At 37.6% G+C, this 26,565-nt stretch overlaps 1 protein-coding gene across 4 annotated transcripts in view; it reads right to left on the reverse strand.

The window, feature by feature from the left end:
• Positions 1-1,906: 1,906 nt before the first annotated feature.
• The window catches only part of LOC103474711 (neprilysin), a 57,838-nt gene continuing 33,179 nt past the window's right edge, over positions 1,907-26,565 (reverse strand). For all 4 annotated transcript variants that reach the window (XM_008425860.2, XM_008425859.3, XM_008425862.3 and 1 more), the window contains 19 exons: positions 22,396-22,476; positions 21,724-21,819; positions 21,502-21,620; positions 20,896-20,964; positions 19,804-19,938; positions 13,853-13,954; positions 13,625-13,761; positions 13,339-13,432; positions 12,081-12,209; positions 9,074-9,172; positions 8,889-8,966; positions 8,559-8,662; positions 8,154-8,212; positions 7,945-8,064; positions 7,160-7,293; positions 6,729-6,794; positions 4,317-4,412; positions 3,115-3,191; positions 1,907-3,000 (listed from right to left, as the gene is read on the reverse strand). In XM_008425860.2, coding sequence (XP_008424082.2) covers positions 2,901-3,000; positions 3,115-3,191; positions 4,317-4,412; positions 6,729-6,794; positions 7,160-7,293; positions 7,945-8,064; positions 8,154-8,212; positions 8,559-8,662; positions 8,889-8,966; positions 9,074-9,172; positions 12,081-12,209; positions 13,339-13,432; positions 13,625-13,761; positions 13,853-13,954; positions 19,804-19,938; positions 20,896-20,964; positions 21,502-21,620; positions 21,724-21,819; positions 22,396-22,476 — 1,895 coding nt within the window. In that variant the 3' untranslated portion in view covers positions 1,907-2,900. The remainder of the gene's footprint in view (positions 3,001-3,114; positions 3,192-4,316; positions 4,413-6,728; positions 6,795-7,159; positions 7,294-7,944; positions 8,065-8,153; positions 8,213-8,558; positions 8,663-8,888; positions 8,967-9,073; positions 9,173-12,080; positions 12,210-13,338; positions 13,433-13,624; positions 13,762-13,852; positions 13,955-19,803; positions 19,939-20,895; positions 20,965-21,501; positions 21,621-21,723; positions 21,820-22,395; positions 22,477-26,565) is intronic.

Consider the following 26,565-nt stretch of genomic DNA (forward strand, 5'->3'; position numbering starts at 1 on the left):
GACATTGCTGCCAAGTGATCTGTCGGGGTTTCTACTGCTGTTAGAAATTATTTAACATGAGTATCCGAGAAATAAGCTGTTGAATTGGCCATTTTTTTGCCTTGAGATTCTCTACACTTAGCTTTGTGATTTAGTTACTTTTCCAGTTTTACCACTTGTGCCCATACTACATCTTAAGGTGTGTGTGTGTGTGTGTGTGTGTGTGCGCATGTAGGTGTGTGTGCATGTGTGTGTGTGTTTGTGTGTGTGTGTGTGCGTGTGTGTGTGTGTGTGTGTGGGGAGGAGCATTATAGTGATGCTGTGCTGGGGCGGAATATCAGAAAGAATGGGAGCTTCTTGTAAAGACTTTCTATCGCTAAATTACGAAGTCAAATTTCCTTTAAGTCATAATTGATTTAAACGGCATCTTTATAACAGCTGAATGTAACATAGCTACTTCATTGTGCTACAAATTGGCACTATGACTGGAAAATACACATCACCCATTTAAAGATTCACGATCGTTCCTTAGCTCTGGCCTTCCATTCCTCAGGAAATCATAATTTTCTTGATCATTTATTTCATCTGCACTTTCACCCAAATATCTCTTTTTGAACATGTACACACTTGCCATGTGTTAAATGTCTGGCTCCGTGAATAAATCTTTTATAAAACAGCTAAGTCAAAATGTATTCATGAGGATACTGGAAATCTATATCTGCCTGGGGTGCAAGCAGATATAAAAAGATATGGAACGTTTTTACCACTGATTAGGGGTAAAAACTTATTTTAAAACCAATTTAATTGCTTTAATAACTCTTTGAGAACTATATACAATTCACAAGAGATGCCTTGGTTTGTTACTCTCTTGCTACGTTGAACTTAATTTGGCAGAGTGCTGGTTGTATGAAACGGTCTCATCAGCTGATAATCCTCTGCAACAGGTAGATTAAATGATTCATTTTAAAACAATAGATTTTTTTTCTTAAGTTTTGAAAAAAACAAAACAGAAATAACCACATAAGACAAGTTACATACAGATTTGACATGTTATTTAAAGATTTATTTTAAAAGAAAAAAAGCTCAATAAGATTTTTGTTATAATAAAGTATCTAAATACAGGCAACTGAGGTATATCTGTCATCCTACAAAAAGAGAAATGAGGGTAAGCTGAAGAACAGCGGCAGAAAAACCAAAAGCTTGAACAAAGGAAACCAAGATGGTAAAGAGTAGTAGACATGACAGACACGCTGGTGAAGTGGTTGATCGCGGTGGATCATTTTTTCATAATATATAAAAAGGCTGAGTTTTCCACATTTAGGGACCCAGAATTACACATTCAGTTACATTTGAACCAAGGAGATCAAGCCAGAAAAACTGGAAAGATGAAATCCACCCACCATACAATCTACAGATAAAATGTTGACATGTTAATTTTCACAAGTGTGGGAAAATGTTTCATTTGTAAATCCACTTTGAAAAGATGACCAATGTTTGACCATTGTACTAACATGGGACTCCATAGTTTATGCTGCAGTTTTGAGCAAGTAACCCATTCAAATCAGCTGAAGGTAGGGAGGTTGGCTGCATGAACTGAACTAGATGTTGAGGCCAATTCCTAAATTTGAACAAAAACACACCTGCCAAAACAAAATTTTGTCTTGTAATTTTTTGTAGCTTGCTAACCTAGCCTAGTGTAGCTAACATGACATCTTGTGTGCAATATGTTCACGTCAAGCTTTGTTACTGCAATGAAAATTTACATTTTAGAAAGCATAGGTTAGCTGAATTTCAGTGGTAGTTATTTTTACCTTTTGGTGACGAGCCTCCAAAATTGTTTTTATCTCACCAACAGCCAGGCTAGAGAATTGTGCAGATTTTTTTTTTTTTTTTTTTTTTTTACTTCTTAAAAAGACAACAAGCAATGTACAAAGTTAAACTATTCTTTAATATATATTCAGATTCTTTGTTTTCATAAATGCACACTTGTGGTAACAATCATAAGGCATACCAATTAGTTTGGCCAACAGCAGGCAGTGATAATTGACATGGGTACAAAGCATAGAACATTCACACAAAAACAGAGGAGGCTCAGTACAATTCATGAAAAAAGGTCAGGAATAATTAGATTGTCATCTCAGTTGTCATATAGAAAGAAAAAAAAAATGCAGTTCTGATTAATTATTCCATTATAAAACAAAAGACCCTGGTCAGCAGTCATCAACTTATTGTGTATTACAGAACTTTGTAATCAGATATCATGATTAAATATTTTTCCATTTGACAAAAATAAATTCTGTGTGATAATTGACTCAAACGCTCCATGATTGGAAAACTGTAGAGAAAATCTGCAAACAAGCCAGAGGCTGAAAACAGCCGCGGTTTATGAGAGTTCCAGCTGAGTCCCACATACGATACAGTGGTTCGGCCCTGTTGCATGTATGTGAGTGGGTAGGCGGCGTATTAATGCGTGAGTGGGTTGAGCACATTTTTCTGTCCGCCACTCTATTGCCTACTACTTGTAAAGCGTTTTGACTGAAACACACTCGTATATTCACCCACAAAACAAACACTGGCAGGCTCAAATGGTAAGGAAATGAGAAAGCAAAAAACAGAATAAAACTTTAAAAAAACAGAAGGAGTGATTGTATTCAGTGAGCAGGAGATTGAAAGAGTTGATTTATTACAACAGTATTAAAGTTTGAGAGACAGTGCTTCTGCCCATGAGGGTTATTGTCTGCTGCCATCTTGGATGAAGTGCATGCTGCACTGCCTGTTCACCAGCTGTGGTCCATCCAGTTAAGAACAAAGGGAAGTTTCCATCTCATTGCAGCCCTCCATGGAGCTCCAGCAGTTATACAGGAGAGGTATCATACTGGCAGAAATGGGGAACAAAAATGCCCATCCCATAGGTCTTTAGGTCACCAAACACGACAAATGTTGTCAGAGACCATGTTGCTGCTTTTGTTGCAGTTGAATGCTTTGGCAAACTCTGGGAAGTTCTGAAGGGAGCCCAGTACTCTAGAGTGTTCAAAGGAGACCGGTGTTAGTGAACTTTGTGTATCAGAGGGCTCCTGCTTTTTAAACTGTACTTTTAAGTCATGAAGTGCTGATTTCTGCACTTTGTGTTATTACCTGAACATCCCTGGACTGTGCACGTCTACTTTAATGGAATTGACGGCTTGCTCTGGTCGATGTGATCCACACCAAATCTTAAAGAGATATACAGGATGTAAAGTATCAGACAAGTACAGAGCTCAGCAAATGTATTCGCTTATACGTTGGGAATACATTTCCCAAGTGGGATACCTTATGTAGTGGGATACATGGGTATCCCACTAACTTACTGAACTATTGCATATCATTTTTGCAAAAAAATACAAATTCTTACATTTTCTTTAATTGCAGAGGCATGTTGTGTTCCTTTAATATTAGATATCTATTGCACTTCTGTTTAAACTTTTGTGCAAAAGCATAACGAATGATAAAAAGGTAGTGAAATAAAGCATTTATAAGATTTGTGAGAATAATTTCTAATTTCAGACAAAATATAATTATTCATTGGTTTTTAATGACAGAAAATATCAACAAACTTAGAGTTGTGGAGTAATTAAACTTAACCTATAGTTTACTCAACTTCAAGGGATTTCAACATTTACATATGTATTTTATTGAAATGTGAAGATAAAAATTATGTAGGTGATTGTTGAAGCATTTTCAAATGGGATGAAATATTTCCAGTAACTCATCACAACCCTGCTGGCTGTAAAATTATTCTTTAGAGATTTTGCGGTGATAACTGAAGACATTTTGTGAATGACGGCATTAAAATTGCTGATCAATGTTGAAATAGACTGAAAATGAATCCAATTATTGTTCATGCCATTATAGTTGGTATCACTTATGAGAAGAATAGTTATCCTCTGTGTTTTGTTAAAGCTCATTTTAGATACAGAGCATTACTTTTTTTTCTTTTTTTCTTAACTGATGACATTTTTCTCAAGAAAAAAAAACTGTTTAAGTAATTTTGTAAAAAAAACAAAAAAAACTAGCATCCTAGTTTAGCATTTTTCTGCACTCTAAATGTACTAAAATGAAAAAGGCTGGATTTTTACCAAAATGCTCAGTGTGTTATTATACACCTGCTATTAAAATATTTTTTTCAAATTAAGGCAAATTGTTTTATAAATTAAATAATGTCATAATTAACTTACAATAAAGAGCCTCCAAGTAACCATTGAGCTACTCAGAATTAATTACGTCAGCAATAATGATTAAAAAACACTTCTAAACTTTATTAAACCTTAATTCTGATTTTTTTTTGTTCAACTGATTACCTGAGCAAAATTAAGAAAGAAGAGTTGATCATGTGAGAGGTCAATCCCAGGCAGTGTGGGCTCCTCTCCATGCTGCTTCACAAAGTCCCTGTATGCCTATAATAAGACAACATTGTATATATTTTACACATATTGAATTCCGACATTACAAAGCAAACTGTTGCAGTGAACATCTTGCCAATTCAGAGCTGCGTTTTACAGTGAAATATATGTGCACTCTTTTTCAGAGTATAAACCTAATCAGAATTTTGTGGCCAATTTCTAATTTCTGGGTTTGGTTCAGCTGGATTTCCTTCTGCTTGTAGTCTTGCTCTCTCGACCGTTTTCAGTCTCAATTTAAACACAGGTCTAAGCTCAACTCTCATTTTAAAAAGCTTGTTACGTAATCACTAAAATGTTAAATAGCTAATTAATGCCAAAAAGAGGTAACCCTCACAAACTGACTGTTCATTAATGTAGACACATTACATTTTAGTATTTGCTCCCCAACAGACAATGTTGACATTGCAACCTGGTCGTGCTTATATGAACGGGAGGAAAATTGAATTTTTGATGATGTGCCAAACTGGTCAGGGCTGATCAAGCAGAAAATTATAAGGCAAAGATGACAAAACAATTTCTCTTTGCATCTCTAATCAGTGAGAATGCATCACTGCATTCTCACTTAAGTTTGTTTACATTTTTTGGTCTTTAACTACTTCTGCTAACTTTAACATATTGTGCTAATTCATATATCAAAACGTTCCGCTTTTTCTGGAGATTTGTGCTATATCTTTTGCTAAATTGTACTTTTTTTTAATATTTGTTATTTTGTGAAAATTTCAGCCCCATTGAAATACAATGAAATTCTACAAAATTCCACAAAATTCTGCTGAAATCTTCTGCTTTTTCACAGCCTATTACTTCTGCCTACTTTCAACCTAGAAACTCCATTCAACTTTAAATCAGGTCACAAGACTTCAAACTATATTCAGCTTTTTGATAAGTCTTACGGTTTTTCCGAGTTCCGATTTAAGTTTTATGCATATTTTTGATCTATGGTGAAATTTTCTAACTGTTGTCAGTTGCTAGAGTGTGCACTCTAGCAACTGACATTTTAACTTTTCATGCTTTTTGACTAACAAAATTATGCTGCTCATCCATATTTAACTATACAGAAATAATTTATTCATCAAAATGTAGCCACACACTTTAAAGAACTATTACCATCATTCATACAGGTCTTACCATTTTCTGTCAAACTCTTCTGGAGTACAGACATGTCACACCTTCTATTCCTTCACTGTATTTCTCTGTTGTGCTCTGTTTCTGTGTGTGTCAGCATTCTGCTCGTCTACTTTTCTGTATATGCCTTCTGCTTTTACTGTCTATAAATGTCTTCTGCAAACTTTGATCAATTTTAGCAATTCGCATATCAAAATGTTCCGCTTCTGCTGAATTATGCTACATCTTTTGCCATATTTTTACTATCGTGCTTTTTAAAGTATTTCAAGTTGAATTCAAAATTCTGCTTTTGCTAATTTCTGCCATTTCTTTTTCTATGTTTGACTTTCCAACTTTTTAAAATATTTCAGGTTGCATACAAACTTCTGCTTCTGTTGAATTACGCTATATCTTTTACTATATTTTACTATCAAACTTTTCCAACTCTTTCAGGTTGCATACAAACTTCTGCTTCCACTTTGTTATATTATTGTTGCACAATTTAACTTTTTCCACCCCTTTCAGGTTGCGTACAAACTTCTACTTCTGCTAACTTATGCAATTTTTTTGCTATATTTTACTATCGTGCTTTTTCAAATATTTCAAGTTGAATTCAAAATTCTGCTTTTGCTAATTTCTGCCATTTCTTTTGCCGTTTTACTTTAACTTTTTCAAATATTTCAGGTTGCATACCAACTTCTGCTTCCGTTTATGCTGCATCTTTGGCTAAATTTCACTATTTAGCAAAAGATTTCTACCATGTATGACTAGCTTTCTCCTGCCTTTTTCCCCTACTTGCTTTGTTCTGCTCTTTCTTCCATATTCTGCAGCAATATTTCTACATAAATGCATTCTCACAGCTGTTTTGCTAGGAGCAGCAATTTTTCTAGTTCAGAGTAATTATCTTGAAGCAATTTTTATGCAAAATTGTATCTCATCAGTTGTCTCAGGTTCCTAGCTACCGTCACATTTTCCATGCAAAACAAGATGCATATTTTTTTTTAAATTTTTAAACAACCTTTAAATCATTTTATAGGATTGTTAGTGAACCTCTGTTGATCCAGAGTCACAGTACCAGCAATCACACCTTCATACAACCTAGCAAACAGATCAACATCCTGACAAATTTCAATATGTTTTTAAGTTATATGAAGCAGGTCACATATGTAAACAAAAACATATTTTTACAGCATCTCCTAAGTTCTTCACCTGGTATGCCTGTCGAATCCCTCCATTGTCAGCTATGTTCTCACCGAGGGTGTTGTTGCCATTCAACTAAAATAAAGAGTCCAAAGTGCAAAAGGGGAATTAGAGACTTGAAAGTTTTCTCTCCATATTTTCAGTAAGTTGCAGATATCAGTTTCTGGGTTATAAGAACGAATTACCCAGGGAATAAAAGGAGCTTTGTTCAAAGGAGCAGTACAGAGGAGGAAGGATAAAAGGAGAAGCACTCATATGTCAACATAAAATACTAGACACCTAAAGCAGAGAGAAGATGAAGCTGCAAAACGGGAGGAAAGATTGAAAAATGACAGATGGATAAGCTGGCAAAGGCAACAGAAAATCTTGTAAAATCAATGAAAGTGAGGTTAATTGGAATTTTGCATGTAATATTCCAAAAGAAAAAGCAGTAAACATACATGTAAACCATTAGCCAGGTCCCAGGAAAAGTTGCTGTACTGGTCAATGATGCACTTTGAGAGTTCCAGAAATCTGTGAGTAGAATCAGGAGTCCACCAGTCCTTCAGATCACCGTCCTTGTCATAGTTGCGACCTAGAGACACCGAACAGATTTCTGGGAGTTAGGCATGGGAATATTAACTGCAAAAACAATCAAATAATGAATACTACAGGTAAGATACAATTTTCAATTTAAATGTCATTATGTAGTTACATTTTATATCAACTTGAGAGTTTATGTTTAAAAGCTTTTGTTTAAATAAGCTTTGCCATTTATTTACAACATTGTTCCTGTAAGCAAGTTAAAAATGTAGTTTTCTTTCAGTCAGCTGACAGGGACTGTGAAGTAATGTGCAACAAAGGGCAACATGTTCATCTATGGCCCAAACAGCCAGACGAAACCTCTGCACTTCCCCTGTTACACTAAAATTACTAAACTGTAAAACTGAATGATGGAATTTTGTCGTTTTGAAATCGTAAGCTTCCTATGGCTAAAAATTATTGTTAGATATTAGAATTTGTTATGTGTAAATAAGAAGGCAGGTGACATGCCTGAGGTGGAAAATAATTTACAGTACAATTCAAAAGCAAGAGACTATCAAAAAAAAATACTGAAGCCAAAGGCATCATAAGGTGAAACAAAGCTCTTTAAGTGGTACCAGTTACAGGGGGAAGTTCATCTGTTCACAGACTAATGTAATCCAGCAAAACTGTAAAGGAGAACAATGAAGTGGAAAATTCATACCGTTGTCATCAAAGCCATGTGTAATCTCATGACCGATTACCATGCCAATTCCACCGTAGTTGAGAGATTTAGGTTGGCCTTTGCTAAAGAACGGGGGTTGAAGGATTCCAGCAGGAAACACTACAGACAGAGAACGCAGTTTTAAATTTCAAAATATGTCAGGCTTTATGTTTTATGGCTGAACAAAATTTCCAGTGCTTATTTGGTACCTATTTGGTTTTTGCTGGCAGAGTAGAAGGCGTTGACAACAGCAGCTCCAGTTACCCACCTTGAAGTAAAAAATAAAAAATGTATTAAATGATGACACTATGAAAAAGCACCGAGGCAAAGTAAGAACCCTACTGGAGGGAAAGCCTGGAAAATTAACATACAGCTTTTAAAGCCCAAGGTCAATGTAGGACTCCCTGCTGTTAAAGCTGAACTCTGAATGCATGTGGGAGTTTGTGTGGTAGAAAGTGAACACACTTCACAAAGAATAAATGAGGTAAACACTGTAGTAGGCCACTCTGCTGGGATCATAAATAAGACAGATGATTTAAATACCAAACAATGCACTTTTCATTTACAACACATCTGGAGTAAAGCTGGTAAATCTCCACAAAAAGGAACCTTACTCCTCCTTGTTGACTTTGACTCGAAGTCTCCGCAGGCGTTTCTTTTGCACGTACTCCAGGTTTTCTAGGATGTTTTCAAAGTACTCCTCTGCACTGTAGCTCAGCTAACACCATCACAGCCAGGGAAGAAAAAATAAATAAATCAGGAGGATTAGCAGTGATGAAAGCCGTCAGCACTCGGTCATGTATTGTACGAGGGAAAATTATTACAGTCAAATATTCACTGGGATGTTTTAGTTAGGATAAGAAATGCAACTTTCCTAAAGTAATTTCTGTTATAAAGAACTTGGTGAAATATGGATAACTGTTTTTTTTCCCACAAAAACTCACATCTTTGTACTCATTGTTTAGATATTTGTCATCCATGATGTCTTCAGAATAACCAATGCGTTCACGGATAGCTCGGGCCTGGCAAAAAAAAATAAAAAAATAAAAAAAATACAAAATGAGAATAAACCTGGTTTACTGGTCGTCCTAAATACAAACAAGTTGATTTTTGAAAATGAAATTCACACCTTCTCTTCAGCTGCTTTTTTGGTCTCTTCATCCATCCAGGTGAGGTCATTAAGGTTACTAATGAAAACTTCCCGAATGTCTTTAATCATCTCCTCCATCTAATCTCCCAACACACCAAAGAGAGCAAATGTCATAAGATGCCAATGATAGAATAGGAAAATGCATCATGAAAAGGTTCTCTGGTCTGCTGGTTGTTTCTGTTCATCAATTCTAATTGAATCAGAAATAAGACAAATATAACTTCTGTCAAACTATTAACACACTTCCTAAAATTAGGCCTTACATATCCACACATCAAAACGATTCGGACTTGCATATTAGTCTGTTCATTCATTTGTAATTAATGAACAAAAACCTTGTCATGGTTTTAAAAATACCTCCTGTACAGAAAAGAGTTCAATTGAGAAAAAAAAGACCAACACTGTAGAACTGTGTGAATTTAAATAGACATACAAACCAGAAAAAAATGCTTAAAATTGAAATTGAGAAGCGGTAAATAAACTAGTCAAATGCGTTATGTCTTACAGATTTTTTTTTTTATTCTGAAAGTTCAGCAATTTATTTAATACGTTATTCTGAAAATGTTAATATTTCGATCAGAATTCCCGAGAACCTGACCATAGACTTGGCTAAAACAAATTTAAATATTTGTTGAACTTTTTCCATTTTTTTTCAGGTTATAACAACAAATGTCATTGTTAGTTGATCTGTCAGTTTTCCAAAGTCAGGAAATAATCTGAGCTTTCCCGTAGTGTTGAAAGACTTAGGAATGACAATATCTTTAAAGAGATGAAAACTTTGGGATTTCAAGAAAGTAAAAAAAAAAAAAAACTGAAAAAATGTTTCTGCTAAGTTTTCTGTTATGTAATGAATGTAAATAAATTTGGTTATTCTAACTGATGTAACACAAGAGATATTTGGTCTAATTTAACTTCAGTGAGAGAGAAAAAAAATTGCCTTTTTACTTTGAATGAACATTTTTCCAGATACAATAGGGAGGGATTTTAGAAACAAAAAGTATGATCTTGCAACCAAGAGAAGGAAAAAACTTTAGATAAATATAAACGTATGTTAATTGACACTAATGTCATTATACTTTGTTTTAAAACTAGCATTACAAGCAATGTGTGCTTGACAAAAAAAACTGTTTTCTTTCCTGGAGGCTTTTCTGTAAGTCTACCCTTTTTATAATGTCACCCCCAAGAGTTTCCACATTTTTAAATGCATTGCTTCACATAAAGAATTAAATGAACTGAGACCTACTCTGAGACCACAGCAAGAGAAAACCCAAAAACCCCTTGTCTCGTCACATTAGTGGACCCCTTGCTTACTCATTGCACAACCATTTAAGAAAAGTTGCGGTTTGCCACAAACTGGCAGAGACCACACAGAGATTTTTCCGACAAGCCTTTAGCGGAGATTGTTGTGTGTGGACACATGCAGTTTGTACAAATTTCACAATAAACCATCACTGATTTCATCTTAGTTTTACAGTGAAAGCTTCCACTTAGCTGTATTTATATCAGATATGCATGGTGAGCAGCTGAAACTAGAGCTAAACAAGAAACATGCTGCTTATAGGCTTGGAGTGCTCATTTATTAATGTTCTAGTATACTGAATGTCTTGATCACTAATAATTGGACAAAGTATTTGTCTAAGCAGATGGTCTGGATGACTGATCAACTTCTTCCCGCAAGACAATATATACTTTTAAAATTATGATCTAATTGCTGTACACATTTCCTCCTGGAAATAATTCCTTCCAATTATAATGTATTCATCTATATGAAAAAGATTAATTACTTTAATCTCAGAATTCAGATTTTTTTCTCAATTCTGACTTAAGCAGATGGGCACCTCGGAGGAAACCATTTCAATCACCAAGATGCAAGTTGTGGATGATGAAAACAAACTTTCTGGAGGAACATGTTGGATTTAAACCAGCTTTTTCATGGCTAAGGAATCTCCAAAGACGCCCATTCATTAATAGAAGAGCAAAAGAGTTTCCTGGTGTTTAAAGACTTTTTTTGAGACAAAAAAGTCAGAATTTTTAGATTAAAGTCAGATTAGGCCCTAATCCTCCTCCGTACAGATACTCTATTTAAATGAAGAGTAAAAAACAGGGTTGCATCAAGAATCAAATAAGTTCATTATGGTTGCTTATTAATGTAACAGCACTCCCTGCTGAGAGATTTTGTCATGAAGTATACATGTTTGTGCTAAAATATGTGGCAGCTGTTTGTCAACTCACACTTTATGCTGGGTCATGTATTTGAGGAATGGGGGAAGCAGATGCATAGCTGGATGTTCAGAGCAGCCATGTGTCACTTCTCACTTAACCAAATACACACACAAACATGCATGTTTGCGTGGCTATCTTTGAGGGGACTTTTTATTGACTTTCTACAGCCTAAACCTTACCCATATCCTAACCTTAACCAAAACTCAATTCACACCTTAATCCTAAATCTAACTCCTGACCCAAAAACAGTGTCTCCCCTTTTGGGGATCAGGCTTCGGTCCCCACAAGGAGCAGTGGGTCCCCACAACGTAGTGTCAGGAAAATGGTCCCCACAAGGTATTAAAAACAAACGCGCGCAGACACACACAGCAGGGAAATGGGATTTGTCCGAGTAGGCAAACATCTTTATGGAAGTTGTGATACTTAAGAGTTACGACGGTGTCACTCATACACGACAGTATTGCGGCAAAGCCTGCGTGTGCACACACAGAGGCACACAGTTGAGATTTACAGCGTAGGTGGTGTGAGCATAACAAGGACGCCTCATTCAGCTGCTTCCAGTGGATGCAAACATGACAACACTGAGGCACAGACATGAGACAGGTGACAAAATCACAGATATCTCTTAAACCATCTAGTTCTGTATATGGATACATAAAAACACTCACTATTTTTATGTCATTAGTTCAGATTGCCAAAGAAAACTGTTCAATAAAGCTTTTTTTAATTTGACAAAAATTGGTCCAGTTCAGCCTCTACCTACCAGCTCTTTGCTCTTCTCAGAGAAAGCCTCCTGCACATACAGGCGTCCCACAGCTTTGTCCAGGTTGTTGTTGACATACAGTGCACACTGTCGCCACACAGCCACCTCTGATGTTGTCCCAGATAGAGCCTGTTTGGAAGGTAGTGACAGAAAATTTGTGAAGGAAGGAGAAAGTTTATGGCATGACCTTATTTGTGTTCAAATGAAACCGATTTCCATTTTAGGAAGTGGAGCAAAAGAAAATGATGGGTTATGAAAAAGTTCATAAGCCATACACATAAAAGTTGAAGGGAATATGGCCATGACAGACTGGAATCCAAACCAGTCCATTGGTGGTGCGATGTTTAAGGTCATTGTCCTGCTGGGAGGTAAACCTCCTCCTCAAGCTCAAGTCTTTTGCAGGATTTATTCTAGGAATGCCCTGTACTTTCCTCAGTTGATTTTAACCAGCTCCTGTTCAGTCATCTCAACAGAGCTCAAGGCCAATAGTCTCAACAGATTCTCCCACTTGAGCCAATGGACTTTTGCTGCTACGCCAGAAATACCATGGACTTTCTGCTTCCTCGGCTAATATTTCATATTATTATGTGGCTTCTGAAGGTCATTACTTGTATTGGATATTTTGGGGGAGAGCATCAGAGTAAAGTGGGCTGAATACAAAATGCACACTCAAATTGTACAAGTCATGTAAAGTTGTTTTTTTTTATACTTCTGCACTATTTTGTTTTAGTCACATAAAATCTATTTTCTTAATGTGACAGTATGAGAAAATTTATGAAAGCCTTTGTAATACAGTTGTGAGACACAGAATGTGTTTATGCTTTTTATACACATCCGACATGTTTTTTTTTTTATTCATTAAAGTTTGTGTAGCATCAAAATGAGAAGCTGTTGACAGGTTTTATTAACAGGTAACATGATTCTACCATCATTAATACTTCAATTCAACCTGTACTGTCATCGGACAAATAAAGGACTTGGAGAATATCACATAACTTCATTAATGAAATTTTAAAAAACAGTCCAGCATATTAATTTATTACAAAGACGTCTTTCTTGTTTTGATTTCACAGTCTATGTTTTATTAATTTCAACAGCTACAAAACTCTCGCAATGTTTTTGTTTTTAATAACTACAAGTACATTTTAACCACTGTACACTAACTTTCCAGCTTGATATTGTTATAAAGACATTGCAAGGACATTCATGAAAGTAGTTTTCCCAAGTAAACATGTCAGGGTAATGTCAGGCTGCGTACCTTGCGGAAAGCTTTCCTGGTGTCTCTGTAAGCTCGACTCATCCCCACCACCATGTTCATAGCAAACCGCCAAACCATGTAGTTCTGCAGATCTCTGGAAAAAAAGGAAACGCAGCAAGGTCAAGGAGATCGACATGATCCTGCAGTGATCTAACTGCAGAGTGTGACCAGATTTTTCTGACCGAATCCTGCGATTCTCACCTTGACAGAAACGCATACAATTACTGCAAAGGTAAGCAGTTTCTCTGGAAAACGATAACCATGCAATTTGTATAATCTTACACACCTCTTGGTGTACTTGGCTAATACAAAGTTGAGTCTTCTGTAATAGTTTGGGGAGTAGTTGATAATTTTCTCCGATTCAGGAACGCTGATGTTCACTGTGTCCATTATCTTAGCTGTGAAGTAACTCCAGTTGAATATCTTCAGGTTGAGATAAAACCAAAAAAAAGTTTGATATTTAACACCAAGTTTAAATAATAGAAATGCTCACAAGCCAAGATGTTAGCATTACCTGAGAGTCAATTTCAAGAGTGAAGTTTCTGTTCAGCTCTCCCAGTTCCATCTTGTTGTAAAGCAACACTGGGTTGTTCCGATCTTCTGGCGTGTCAGTGGCCTGGGAGAAAAAAACAATAAAATGCAACAAAACATAAGACTGGAATTTAAAAACTCCATCAAAAATCCTGTTTTCCCAACACATTTACACTCTTGGTACATCTCCAGAAGCATGAAGCGTGTGCAGCCCAGGAGGCATCAGGCTCTAGCTGTCAGAGTTTGAATGGGTTAACTGCCTTGTAATAGTGAGCAGCAGAGTGGAGAGGAATTAAAGCATGTAAGCAACAGGACCAGTGCAGACTGACAAAACAGGGCTACAAATGTATTGATTTCTAGGAAAATTTCAAAAAGACGTTCATATTGGACATATTTTTTACCATAAACTTATCTTGAATATGCTAATATACTGTGACAATTATGCTGAATTAAGTGCACCTTAATTTCCAAGGCTGATTAACTCCAGGGCAAACATAGCGATTAGCCTAGAGCCCAAAATGATGTTGGTCACATAAACGCCTAATAAATATAATGCCCAAGGACTTTAAAATACTAAATGGCCACAACTTTGTTATAACATTTGCCTGTTCCACTATTAAATGCACAAGTACAACAGATGTAAAAAAAAAGAAGAAAAACAGCATGTATAAATAAAAATGGTAGGATTTTATAGAAACTACAAAAGGTTAATGTTATCTTCCCCATGGGAAGACAACACTGAAAGTCAAGTGACATAAACCAACCATAAAACATAAAATAGCAGCCAAAATAAATGACAGAACTCCAATATAGATTTTCACTAACAGTCTGTATTTTATGTTGTAGAAATAACGGTAAAAACAATTTCAAATATCCATAAAATTCATTCTAAGTGGGTGCAACACAATTGCTGCTTACATAAATGCTAGTGTTAGCTCATGCTAATGAATCTATCTGGTGCTGCTAATGGCAACAGTTGGCAGGCCAAATTATCATAGATATGACCTTTAAAACTTATTTAATGTTTCAACTTTCATGTTTATCCATTGGTTTGACATATCCCATTTCTACTACATACTGTGGATCTCTAAAGACAATTCTGATCTTGACCAATGTCTGCAATCCTATGGCTAATAGTGTTTAAAATCTAAATTTGAACATTTAAATGTGGTGAAAACCTTTTGATTAATCAGGAATATCAAAAGAAAAATATAAAACAAAATTAGACCTAGGGGCTGCACAGTGGCACAGTTGGTAGAGCTGTTGCCTTGCAGCAAGAAGGTTCTGGGTTCGATTCCCGGCCCCGGTCTTTCTGCATGGAGTTTGCATGTTCTCCCTGTGCATGCGTGGGTTTTCTCCGGGTACTCCGGTTTCCTCCCACAGTCCAAAAACTGTCAAGTTAATTGGCCTCTCCAAATTGCCCCTAGGTGTGAGTGAGTGTGTGTGTGCATGGTTGTGTGTCCTGTGTGTCTCCGTGTTGCCCTGCGACAGACTGGCGACCTGTCCAGGGTGTACCCCGCCTCTCGCCCGGCACGCCAGCTGGAAATAGGCACCAGCAACCCTCCTGACCCCACTGAGGGACAAAGGTGTAAAGCAAATGGATGGATGGAAATTAGACCTAGTCATCCAGGAGGGACTCAGTAGCCAGTTGAGGTGGCTCAGGCATCTGGTTAGGACGCCTCCCTGGTGAAGTGTTCTGGGCACATCCCACCGGGAGGAGACCCAGAGGAACACATGCTGGAGGGACTGTGTTCATCGGTTGGCCTGGCCTGGGAACATATACACTGAACCTGGATACCAAATCAAAGTTGTAATAAGTTTCAGGGGGTATATGCTGCAGTACAAGTTTCAGTAGAGAAACATAAGAATGGGAAAAATGGAGTAAAACAATAAAGTTCCCTGCTCCGCTGGGATCAGGCGAACGGCCATGCCCTACATTGGCTCGCTCCCGCGGGTTTGGAACTCTAATTATTAAAAAAAAGTAATATCCAGTATTCATTGTATGGATAAAAAGAAAGTCAAGTAAGTGACATAAACCAACCAACCATAAAACATAAAATAGGTTTCAGCCAAAATAAATGACAGAACTCCAATGTAGATTTCACTAACAGCCAGTATTTTATGTGGTAGAAATAATGGTAAAAACAATTTCAAATATCCATAAAATTCATTCTAAAAGACAGAATTTGTGAATATGGATAGTTAGAGCTACAAGCCAAATATAAATTAGTGATAACACAAGCTGTTTTAAGGAAGACTGCCCATGTATTTAAAATGCTTATTATGGATATAAAGAAACTACAATATAATGCCACTGATTAGAGGTAGAGCTGTAGTATAATATGTCGGTACCTTTAAGAACAAAAATAAATGTTTCAGTCTGAAAAGTCCATGGATACATGATGCTTTTTATAGCAAGCTTGTGCATGATGCCTCAGCATGGAAAGAGTTAAAAGCGTGAAAGTCACACCATCTATCAGTCTCAGTCCCCTGACTACGCTCCTTGAAACTGCAAACATCCACAGCAATAAAATCAAGAAATATGTCTGCTGAAGAAATTGAGAAGATTGCAGTAATGAATCATTTTTACAGAAATGTTGCACTTGTAGCAATAAGCAGAAAATGAGTTAAAAGCAGTTCTTAGATAACGGCTAAACGATAATGACAAAAAAAGAAAACAAAATGGGTGCCCTCTTGTTTGTAGTTTGTCTTGTGCCTCAATAGAAACAGAAACACCTTAGCTTAATATTTCCTGCAAACATTCCGTGAAGCACAAACAGCAAAATCCTGAATTACACCCAAATTAAAAAAAAAAAAAACGAGTCGAATGCATTGCATTCAAAGCTTCAGTGTAGTGAACTAATAAAATATATATTATTTAAATCTAGACAGTCGTACAACGATTGAGTTGCTTACACAATGGCTTAGAACTCATTTGGGTGTGAAGATGGTCTGAAAAAGCCGTTTACAGGACAATGTCCGTTTTTAAACAAGATCTTAATTATACATGGGATTTTTTTCTGTAAATCTAATGAGTAGAGATAAGCTTGAGTTAGAATTAGGCGATAAGGAATATGTCCAGCCTAGAGGGACCAGAACAAAGTCTCGACAGAGGAGGCATCGAAGGCCAAAAACTAAATTCTGCATTGCCACAGAAAAAAAAAAAAAAAAAGTGTCCATTTCTCAATTTCCCAAAGGAATCACAGAGGTGTAGTGCAGAAGCAAAAAAAATAAAAAATATTGGATGCCAGCGGTTTTATGGTTTAAAACATTTGAGCTGTCAATGGTCCACAAAGCTGCAGCAAGTGCAATTTGTTAAAGTTTATATTCAAAGGGCCTGCATGAATTTAAACAGGTACACGGAGCGTTTCTCCCGCTCCAGCCGCCCCACCCAATGTGGCAGCAGTAAAACGAGCGCCAGATAAAGCAGGGGTTTCCAAAAGCAGCCATCAAGAGTTGGCATCCTGCACGTTTCAGTTCTCTCTGCTTTAACACACCTGAATCAAATGATGGCTCGTTAGCAGGCCTCTGCAGAACACCGACATGCTGAGGAGGCAGTAACCACCACCAGAGAGAGAACTAAAACATGCAGCAGACCGGCTCTGGAGGGCAGACTTTGGACACCTCTGGCATAGACCCTCTTAATTTCTTTTACAGCAAAGACATGTCTTGTGAAAAGCCTTGTATATCACAGGATATATATTACAAGGTATATTGCAGAGTTATTCCTGTGAGTTGCCTGCTTTCTGCTGCACAGCATGTTACTTTTTATTTTACGTTGCTTAAATCTTTAACTGTGGTTACATTTCCGAAGGAAGAGAACGTTCGACGGCGTCTACGTCTGCATTTCTTGCTCTATAGCACGAGCCGGGCACATCTTGTATTACATGACAGCCATGGTAAATCCCTTCTCCCCTGGAGCGAGTAACAGCAGGAACACAAGCTACCGATAAGTGAGCCGTGTTTTTGTGCTGAAAACGGTGAATCTCTCAAACAAAGCGGCTTGTGCATTCTTACAGTCTGAGAGCTTCTGCTTAGCCAAGTCCTCAGATCTTTTAACACTCCTGCAGGTTTAGCACAATGCTCAGGAGGAGTGCAGCAAGTGACACGGTCAGATAGAGGGTTAGTAGGAAGTAGGTATCCCATCAGACTGTCAATTCCCGAAACGACAAACGCACACAGAAAAACTCAAAAGGACATGCAGAGTCGGTGCGACCCCACACAGTAAACAAAACTTGTGGGGTCCAAATGACCTGATCTCTGAAGACCACAGTAGGGTTCAATTTAGTCACAGCAACCGTATCATACCAACATTGTGTCTGAATCTTTGAAATATAAATGGTTTCAGGACCTTTGACAATTATGCTCAGAGTCTTTCCTGGATGCAATGTGTACTTATGCTAACTAAATTGTACAGGAACAATTTAGTTTTTGCTACATTAGACTTTCAGAAACATTTGAGAAATAATCCATGTTTAATTAATGTGTAATGCTACAATGCTAACCTGCCTTTTACTCGGTAGAATAGTTACATGTTGGGAAACTTGAGAGCAGTTTGACTGCTTAAAAGCCTACATCACATGTTTTCTGAAGTTTGCCGCCGACTGATCAAGCCCACCTGATTCCCCAAACACACACGTCTTTGTTTACATTGAATACTGCCAAGGATTTTGGTTATTTTCCCCATGCCTTGGATATCATCAGTGTCAGTAACCGTCTTTAAATCCAAAGTAAGGGACATTTTGACATTTTTGATTTCTTAAAACATAGGACAACTATCTGACCCTGAAACTAGGCACAACCTCTTTGTTTTCATCATGGTTGTCCTGATGAGAGAAGCTGAAGAATTAAACAGTTTGGAAACCAAACTCTCAAACACCCGAGAGTTCATTTTGTTGATAGAAACTGAACCTTTAAATCAGCATAAGCCTTATTCTGATGGAATTAGCACATGGTCCTTAGGTAAAAATATTTGTTGTAATTACAGAAATTCTCTCCGTTTTCAACCCTGCTGTGTGCGGATTGGCCCGTCAGCAGTAATTTGTAAAGTAAAAATGACCTACTGTATTTCCACTGAGCTCCTGTGATAACACTGATCCAATGTGAGTGAAGAGGCATTTTTGTGATTTGGAAAGAAACGGACGGGATCTGATATGTAATTAGGTATTTTTTGTTTCCTGGGTGCATTTTTATTTGCCTTTGTCTAGAATGAGTCCCAGGCCATGAAGACAGCATCGACCTGTAATGTACAGCATAGAAAAACAAAAGGCTGAAGAGGAGGAGCAAAATCAGATGCGGATCAGTCATTTTTGTCTGTAATTTCTGCCATACAGCTGGCAGTAACAGCACCAAGCTGTGGTCATGGCCTCAACGGTACTTTTACCATTTTAATGTTGCTGTGCAGTCCATCTGGGAGAGGTCTGTAAATCTCAGGCTTCGGTTGATCCGAAGCCTGAGATTTTGCTTAAGTGGTGTGAATGTGCCACATAAAAAGCAGATGTTGGGGATTCGTTTATTTATTACACAGAGTGGGTCCTGAGACAAAGCTTTTCCTGTGCCAATATGGCTTTAAATAAGATTTTGAGAATTTTTTCTTTCCTATAGTAGTAATAAGTGTTTGTCTCTCTTTTTACTTAATTCAAATCATTAAGGGAAAATTAGTGTGATGAATAATGAAGATATCTGATGAATACATCAATAAATAATACCCAGAGTTTGTTTTGCTTCTCCTTCCTTCATTTAATGTAAAATTCCTCAGCTTTGGTTCAACCAATTCACGTATTTTAGGTTTGAGCAACAGATTAACATGCACTCCTTACTGGTGGAAAAACAAACAGTGAAATTCCTTTAGTTAGACAAAGACGAGAGCAAACACCAAAATGTGCGTCACAGTACTACTTGAGTGAACTGAAAGAACTGTAGACGAATGCTCACATTGGCGATGTCTCTCTCCAGATCCACAACTCGTGTCACCTCTTCCCTCATGTGGGTTTCGTTGATGTCCAGTCTCCGGTCAGAACGGATCAGCTTAGCCAGGTCAAACATGAACTGCTCGTAAGCTCGACATGCCTGCAAAACATTTGTTAGTAATAGCTGTTTCACCAAAACAAAAAGTATCTCCTCACACCAATGTACAGACCAGCTGTTGCTACAGCTGCCTTTTTTTTTTTAATCAAATCAACTGTTCACATTCAGCTGTGAAATAAAACCAGAACAGAGGATGTCTGTTCCAGTAACACTTGGTCTGTCTTAAATACTTTTTCCCTCCCATTTTTTATTCACAACAGACCTCTGAAAGGCATTATATTTTCCCTACAGTTTAACCCAAATATTCTTACTATTGCATTTAAGTAGTGCAAAAAAAGTTAACCTGTGACGGTGATGCTTTACATGGGCTGGGCGATATGGCTGTAAAACCAGTTCATATCAGTCGATAGACAATTATCAATATTTTCATTCACTAATTTTTTTGTTGTAATTATTTGAAATATTGCCAAACTGTTAGTCTGAGCTTTTCTGTTTTATCCACAGTTTTCACTCCACACCATTTTTATTTTTAAATAAAATACTATTTTTATGCAAGTTATCAGGCACGGTGCAAAACCTGAAACGGCTGCTGCGCAAGTTACTCAACAGGTTGTTGCTAGGTAACCAAAGAGCGAGAGAGTTAGTTGATGCCACCCACCTAATGAGAGGCTAATGTTAGCCTCTCAGCTAGTTGAGAGAGGCTGAAGCTGTAGCCTTTCTACAGCCTACATCTCCCAGAATGCAGTGCGGTTCTGAATAAGAGTTCAGGGAATATTTTATATATTGGATATTCTAAATGTAGGTAGTACATTTAGATATTGATCTCCTGTCTATCATGATATACATTATTGGTTTAATTTTCAGCCAGAGGTTTTATGGAACACCAGCTTTCCATGTTAACTAATCTTTCAACAAAATAAACCAACACAAGCACAAATGAACTTTTTCAACTGCTTTGGTTGATAGTTAATTACACATGACTAAAACATTTCAGCACACCTCTGCATAGGGACCCTCACAGACATAGTAATCTCTGGACAAGAGGCCAAGGGTTGTTTGCTGGTCAAACTGGCAAAGACAAAAAAAAAAAAGAAAAAGAAAAATCAAGACAATATTCAAGTTGCTGGATAAAGTGTTAGAAGTACAGCTGAACAGAATGTAACCAAAAAGTATTTCAGTAGACAGATAAAACATATACCAAGACATCCATCCCTTAGATTTTTAAGAGTTAATTTCAATTTGTTTTAAAGACTGTAGATTTTAGCTAGTGAAAACTCAGAAGTTTGTGTTCAGACTACAAAAACCAAAAATTTAATGCACGAAAGAAAAATATTCCTAAATGCCTCTTCCAACTGCATATAAAAAAATTAATAGAAGAATTAGGTGCATCAGGAAAATGCACTCAAGAAGCAAGGATTGGCACAGTCTGGAATAATGACAAATATTTCATTGTTTTCCAAATTTTGGGAATCTTTGTGACCAAAAAAAATGCTTCAATCATTGTTTACTCACCATGTCAAAATTAGTAAAATAAATTAACACACTGAAGTCAAATGCACTAAGATGCACCTTAAGGGGTTTTACAGCCGCACGCTTTATACGTACATGAATGATGTATGAAGTGGAGTCTCTGTCATCGGTACCAACGAAAAAGTTAACCAGGAGTTGAGTTCCATATTTCTCATTTAACCTGGCAATGACATCCTCTAACCTCCAGGTTTTCCCTGAAGAAATAAGATCGGAGGAAGGAGGATGTACGAGGGAAGAACTGCTATAAGAGATTTATAGCATGATGGAAGAGGAAGAAGGGTAAAAAAAATGCAATACCATAGTCATCCTCCCAGTTGTCCACAGCCATGGGCCACTCAAAGATGTCTGGCAGCATGTCGAGCAAAGGAGACCCTCCTCTCAACTCTATTAAGCCTACAGTGCAGTGTTGAGGAAACAGAAATTAGCTTGCATACAGTAATTTTACACAAACTGCAAAAAGCAATATTTACTAGTCAGTTTCAGGCTCATTCCTTTGAAGTTCAAATTTTTACCCCCTTGAAAATGTTGTAATTTTACATCTCCATTTCAAACACAAATGTACACATTTTTGTTCTTGGTTTTTACTTAAACTTACATATTGAACCTTTCTGTTCACTTTTGAAATACTATTGGATAGAAATGTTTTCAAGTTCTCCAAATAGGGTCATAAACTACCACAACTTTAAAAACATTTTCTAGGGCAAGATTTCCAAGTTCCAGATTAGGTAAAAAGTATTTCTAAGTTTTTTGGGTGATCATTATAACGCCTAGCTCATGCATACAAAAGTTATGTAATGTTAAGCTTATGTACAAAATACAAAGATGACCATGTTTGACGTATCCAATATTACATTTTTATCTTCAGCAAACGCACAACCTTCAACAGCTGCACAGAGTGATGTCTATACAAAACATAACAGTTCATCTAAAATGGATTAGTCCATTCACATCTCATGTCTGCTGACTCACTCTCGTTTATGCAGGACTTGTAAAGTGTCTTTGCCTTGGTGAGAGCAGCAGCCTCCCTCTCCACGGTCTTTTCAAGGACACCTGCATATAAGCACAAACAAAAGCGCACATGAAAAAAAAAGGGACGAAGATGACGGTGAAATCAGAGCACCTGTCGAAATTTAGAGGGAGAAGAGGGGGAGTGGGAGCAGCGTACGCCTGCAGGAAGATGCAGAACCGTTTTTACGTGCGAGGGTTCAAATGAAATGATGGTGCTTACGTTACCAATTTGTCCCAGTGTCGCCAAGAGCCCTGGAAACTAACGCAATCATTGCAAAAACCCTGGCAACGGAATACAGTTGTTGACAAAGGAGGCAATATGTAATTTATAAGTGGAAGAGAAATAAAAACATGGTTCACTTTTTATGAAAAAAGTGGAAAAACAACTTCAAAGTTCAACTTCTCAATCCAGGTTGTGTGTTTTTTTTTTTTTTTTATTATGTTTTTGGCAACAACAGAACTAAAAAGAAATACCAAGTGTTTGTAGATGGGAGCTTTGAAGATTCAAAAAGCATTATAAAGCAGTACAAGTTTCCACAAAAAACAATGCTTTAATTTCCACCTTCCTGTAACAACAAACATTAGTGCTGTCATGAGTCCAAGTCGACTTTATGCCTTTGAAAAGACTTAAAACCATTAACTCTCCTGTAATCTTAAGCGACGTGGTTGTTTTTACTCCAGATGGCCCGGTGGGGTCGCACTGAACCCGCGTGTGCTTTTACAATTTTTTTTTTTAATTAATTAATTTTTTTGTCATTTTGGGAAGTGATGGTGTGACGGGACAACCCCCCCACACTTCCCTGCTGTCTGGCCGTGACATCTGCTGCACTCTCGACGGTTAAAAAGGATGAGGTGCTTTTGGTGGTTTAGGGAAATGAGAGGGACGACAAAAAAATAAAATAAAATAGAAAAAACACTCATTCTGAAGATGTTCCCATCACATCAGACTTCTGGGACTGCACCCAGGTAACTACAGTCAGTTTTTTTTTGTTTTTTTTTGCTTCCTTTCATCAGCCAGTCGCTCCTCAAAAACCTTGTCTGGTACTTCTAATCCTCCAAGCATTCTCAATCCATCTTTATCTCTGAATCCAAGAAGGGTGAAATAAGCTACCAAAGTGCTTCCAGAGCAGCATCATCATCCTGCCTTCAGTTTGATTTCAGAGGCCTAACCTGTACTTTTTTTTTGGCCAGGTAATATACTTTACTTTGAGTTGGATGTTATTCACCTAAAATAAAAAGCTCCAACTAAAGTTTCCTGCGAAAGTGCAATATATTTTAAAGTTTTTCCAATTATTTTAAGTTGCAACCAGAAACTTTTACAAATAAAAATCTGAAGCAGGTGGCATGCATCTGAATTATGTCCCCTTTTTATGCCAATACACTAAAGTCAGGTGGAACGCGATACCTTCGGATTAGTTAATGGAGTCTGTTGAGAAGATTAATGGACAAACAGAAGAACAAGAAATATAGCAGGCAATTCAGGGATAAGGTTGGGGAAAAATGTAAAGCAGGGTTCAGTTAGAAAACATCTTAAAGTGTGATGCAACTGTGAGCCTACTACTAAGATGCGTTTGTCTGTGTCTGCTGGCCGGTCATGGAGGGCAATAATCAACAATCCGACTCTGAAGCAGTTGAAAAGATCCACCACTCAGATGGGAGACAACTGATGGTCCCTCAAACAAATCTGGCTTTTCAGGAAGAAAGACATTGGAAAAACGCATACTTGTTGCCCGCTTCAAGTCATGTCGACTAAACAGCCAACATGTCTGCTCATTCGAGACAAAGTGAACTTATTTACCTATATGACCGTCATAAAAAGAAAATTTTGTGCCATTTTGAGATCTCAACTCAGTGAGTGACAGGTGTCCAGCCAATGATACGATACGGTTCACTTAGCCAATCATCGCATGCTGTTGTGTTTACGTGCCTTAGCCATACGCGCTGTGGCACCGTGCAGGTTAGCCACGTAACAATAGTGCAGTGTACTAAAAGACTCAAAAGCTAACGCCCGTCTTGGAAAATAAAACTTTTGCTTATTTACTGGGAAGAATGAAGTCATGATGAAGATTTCAGTGATGATGTCTTTCTTTCCAACTGGAACTCCTTTGAACCAGGTTTGATTTAGGGACACAGGTACCAATTAACCAGAGATGGGAGAAATTTGGAGAAACTCCCTACAGGAGAGATATGGGTGGAAGGCACTGTGTATGTGACTGATAAGATATAAAAGGAGAATTGTATGCATTAAGTTTCATTTCTTCTTCCTTCTTCTCTCGCTTTTTTCTCAGACGCTGATATTTACTCTTATTTTCTAAATAAAACATCTAAAGACAAATGGGCATTTCTCTGATTCAGTGTATTGCTCACTCCCAAAACAAAAAAGACTTTTCCTAAACACACCTCATCTAGAAGCGAAGGGGCAGTGGGACAACAAGTCACTAAGCCCAAGTAGAAAAGAAATGTGCTTCTTTTAAGATGGAACGGCTGTCAGAGTTTGAGCAAATAGAAGAGCAGTACAGTGGAGTGACCGTGTCAAGGAGGCAATGGGGACCTCAGAAATACTGGTGAGATTCGTTTTTTTTATTAGTAAGCTCTACGATCACGTGGATGGTCTTTTTCCAGAGGATGAATTAAAGGAGTGGTCTGCATTTGACATTGAAGCATTGAGCTCAGACAGCAGTTTTGACTGTGGATCAGCAGACATTTCTACACTGGCAAAGAAGCATGAGGCCATTCTCCCCCACCAACAGTCTATGGGAGGCAATCAACAGTCAATATACTGAATTCAAGCACATAATGAGGCAGAAACTTAAACAGGGGTCAATCAGCACATTCTCAGATGTGAGGACAGAGGAGATCTCGCAGCTCGTGGATATTTGCGCTACATTTCAAACTTCCAGTTCAGCTTGTGAAAGGGGATTTAGTGTAATGAATCGCATCGAAACGGCATCCAGAAATCGTCTTGAAGTGGCACATTTGGACTCAGCTGATGCACATAAAGTCAAAGCAAGAAGCAGACGGAGCCGTCAACCTGGACAAACCGAACAACCATTGGACAAGTGAAAAAGAGACATGAAAAAAAACTAAGTATTTTACAAGAATTTACACTGCATCACAAGCTGCAGCACACATTGCAGCACAAAATGTGAATGTTTTAATGTAAACAAAAAGTTATGTCTGAAAGGTGTAATGTCATTTCTCACCGTGGCTGAAGCAGGACTCTTACATACAATACACACTACGCATCTCAAAAACAGCAATGTTTGTTTTTTTTCCATTTCAAGTGGGGGGGGGAGGGATTACTTATATTAAAAGCAAACTAATGGAATTTGCTGATGTAATCTGATTCTTTTAATAAGCCATGCCTGCTATGATTGCTATGATCCCAGATTTATGACCGTGTAGTACTGGTAGTACTGGTGTGTTGCCCACAGCAGTCCTCAATGTGTGCATGTCCAGACGCATAAAAAATTAGAGGGGACGTTGCCGGTCACATAAAACTCCAGTAAAAGACCCCAGTGTATGCAAAATGACAAAACATGCAAGAGGTCAAAGGGTTGAAGGTGTGAATCGTTTTGCATTTCCCTTTAAATAAAACTTGTATTAACCCGACAAGCCTGGAGCACCAAAGTGTACTCTGCACTAATTAAAACAAAACAAGACATTATTCCAGTTCCAAAGCCATCTATTGAAAAATGAAACCATTTCTAAACAAGCCATTTTAACAGGGCAGTGTTTCAGTGTTTGTATTTTAGCCAAGTGAAAGACGGGGCTACCTTCTCCGGGGAGCCACAGCTCCACAGATGTGACAGTAAAAGGCCATTTAGAAACAAGCGGAAACACCAGTGGTTGATTTTATTGCCTCGGTTCATTGCCTCCTGAAGACCTGTTGTGGGCAGAAAGATGCCAGTTGCATCTGCCTCGGGCGAGTGTTTTTCCAGCAGTCAACCAAAAGGAATGATGGATGCTGTGGTGGAAACCAGCGCAGCTGAGGGGGAAGGACAGCAGGACTTCGCCTGTGCAGAGTTGCATGGTTGGATTTGCAACAGGAGCTGCGACTCGTTAAGCAGAACGCTACATAATGAATAGAAAAACGTTGATAAGACAAGAGATTTTTAAAAATGGCAAATG

This window comes from Poecilia reticulata, chromosome 13 (assembly GCF_904066995.2).
Source record: "Poecilia reticulata chromosome 13, P_reticulata-male-v2, whole genome shotgun sequence".
In the NCBI taxonomy this organism is placed as follows: domain Eukaryota; kingdom Metazoa; phylum Chordata; class Actinopteri; order Cyprinodontiformes; family Poeciliidae; genus Poecilia; species Poecilia reticulata.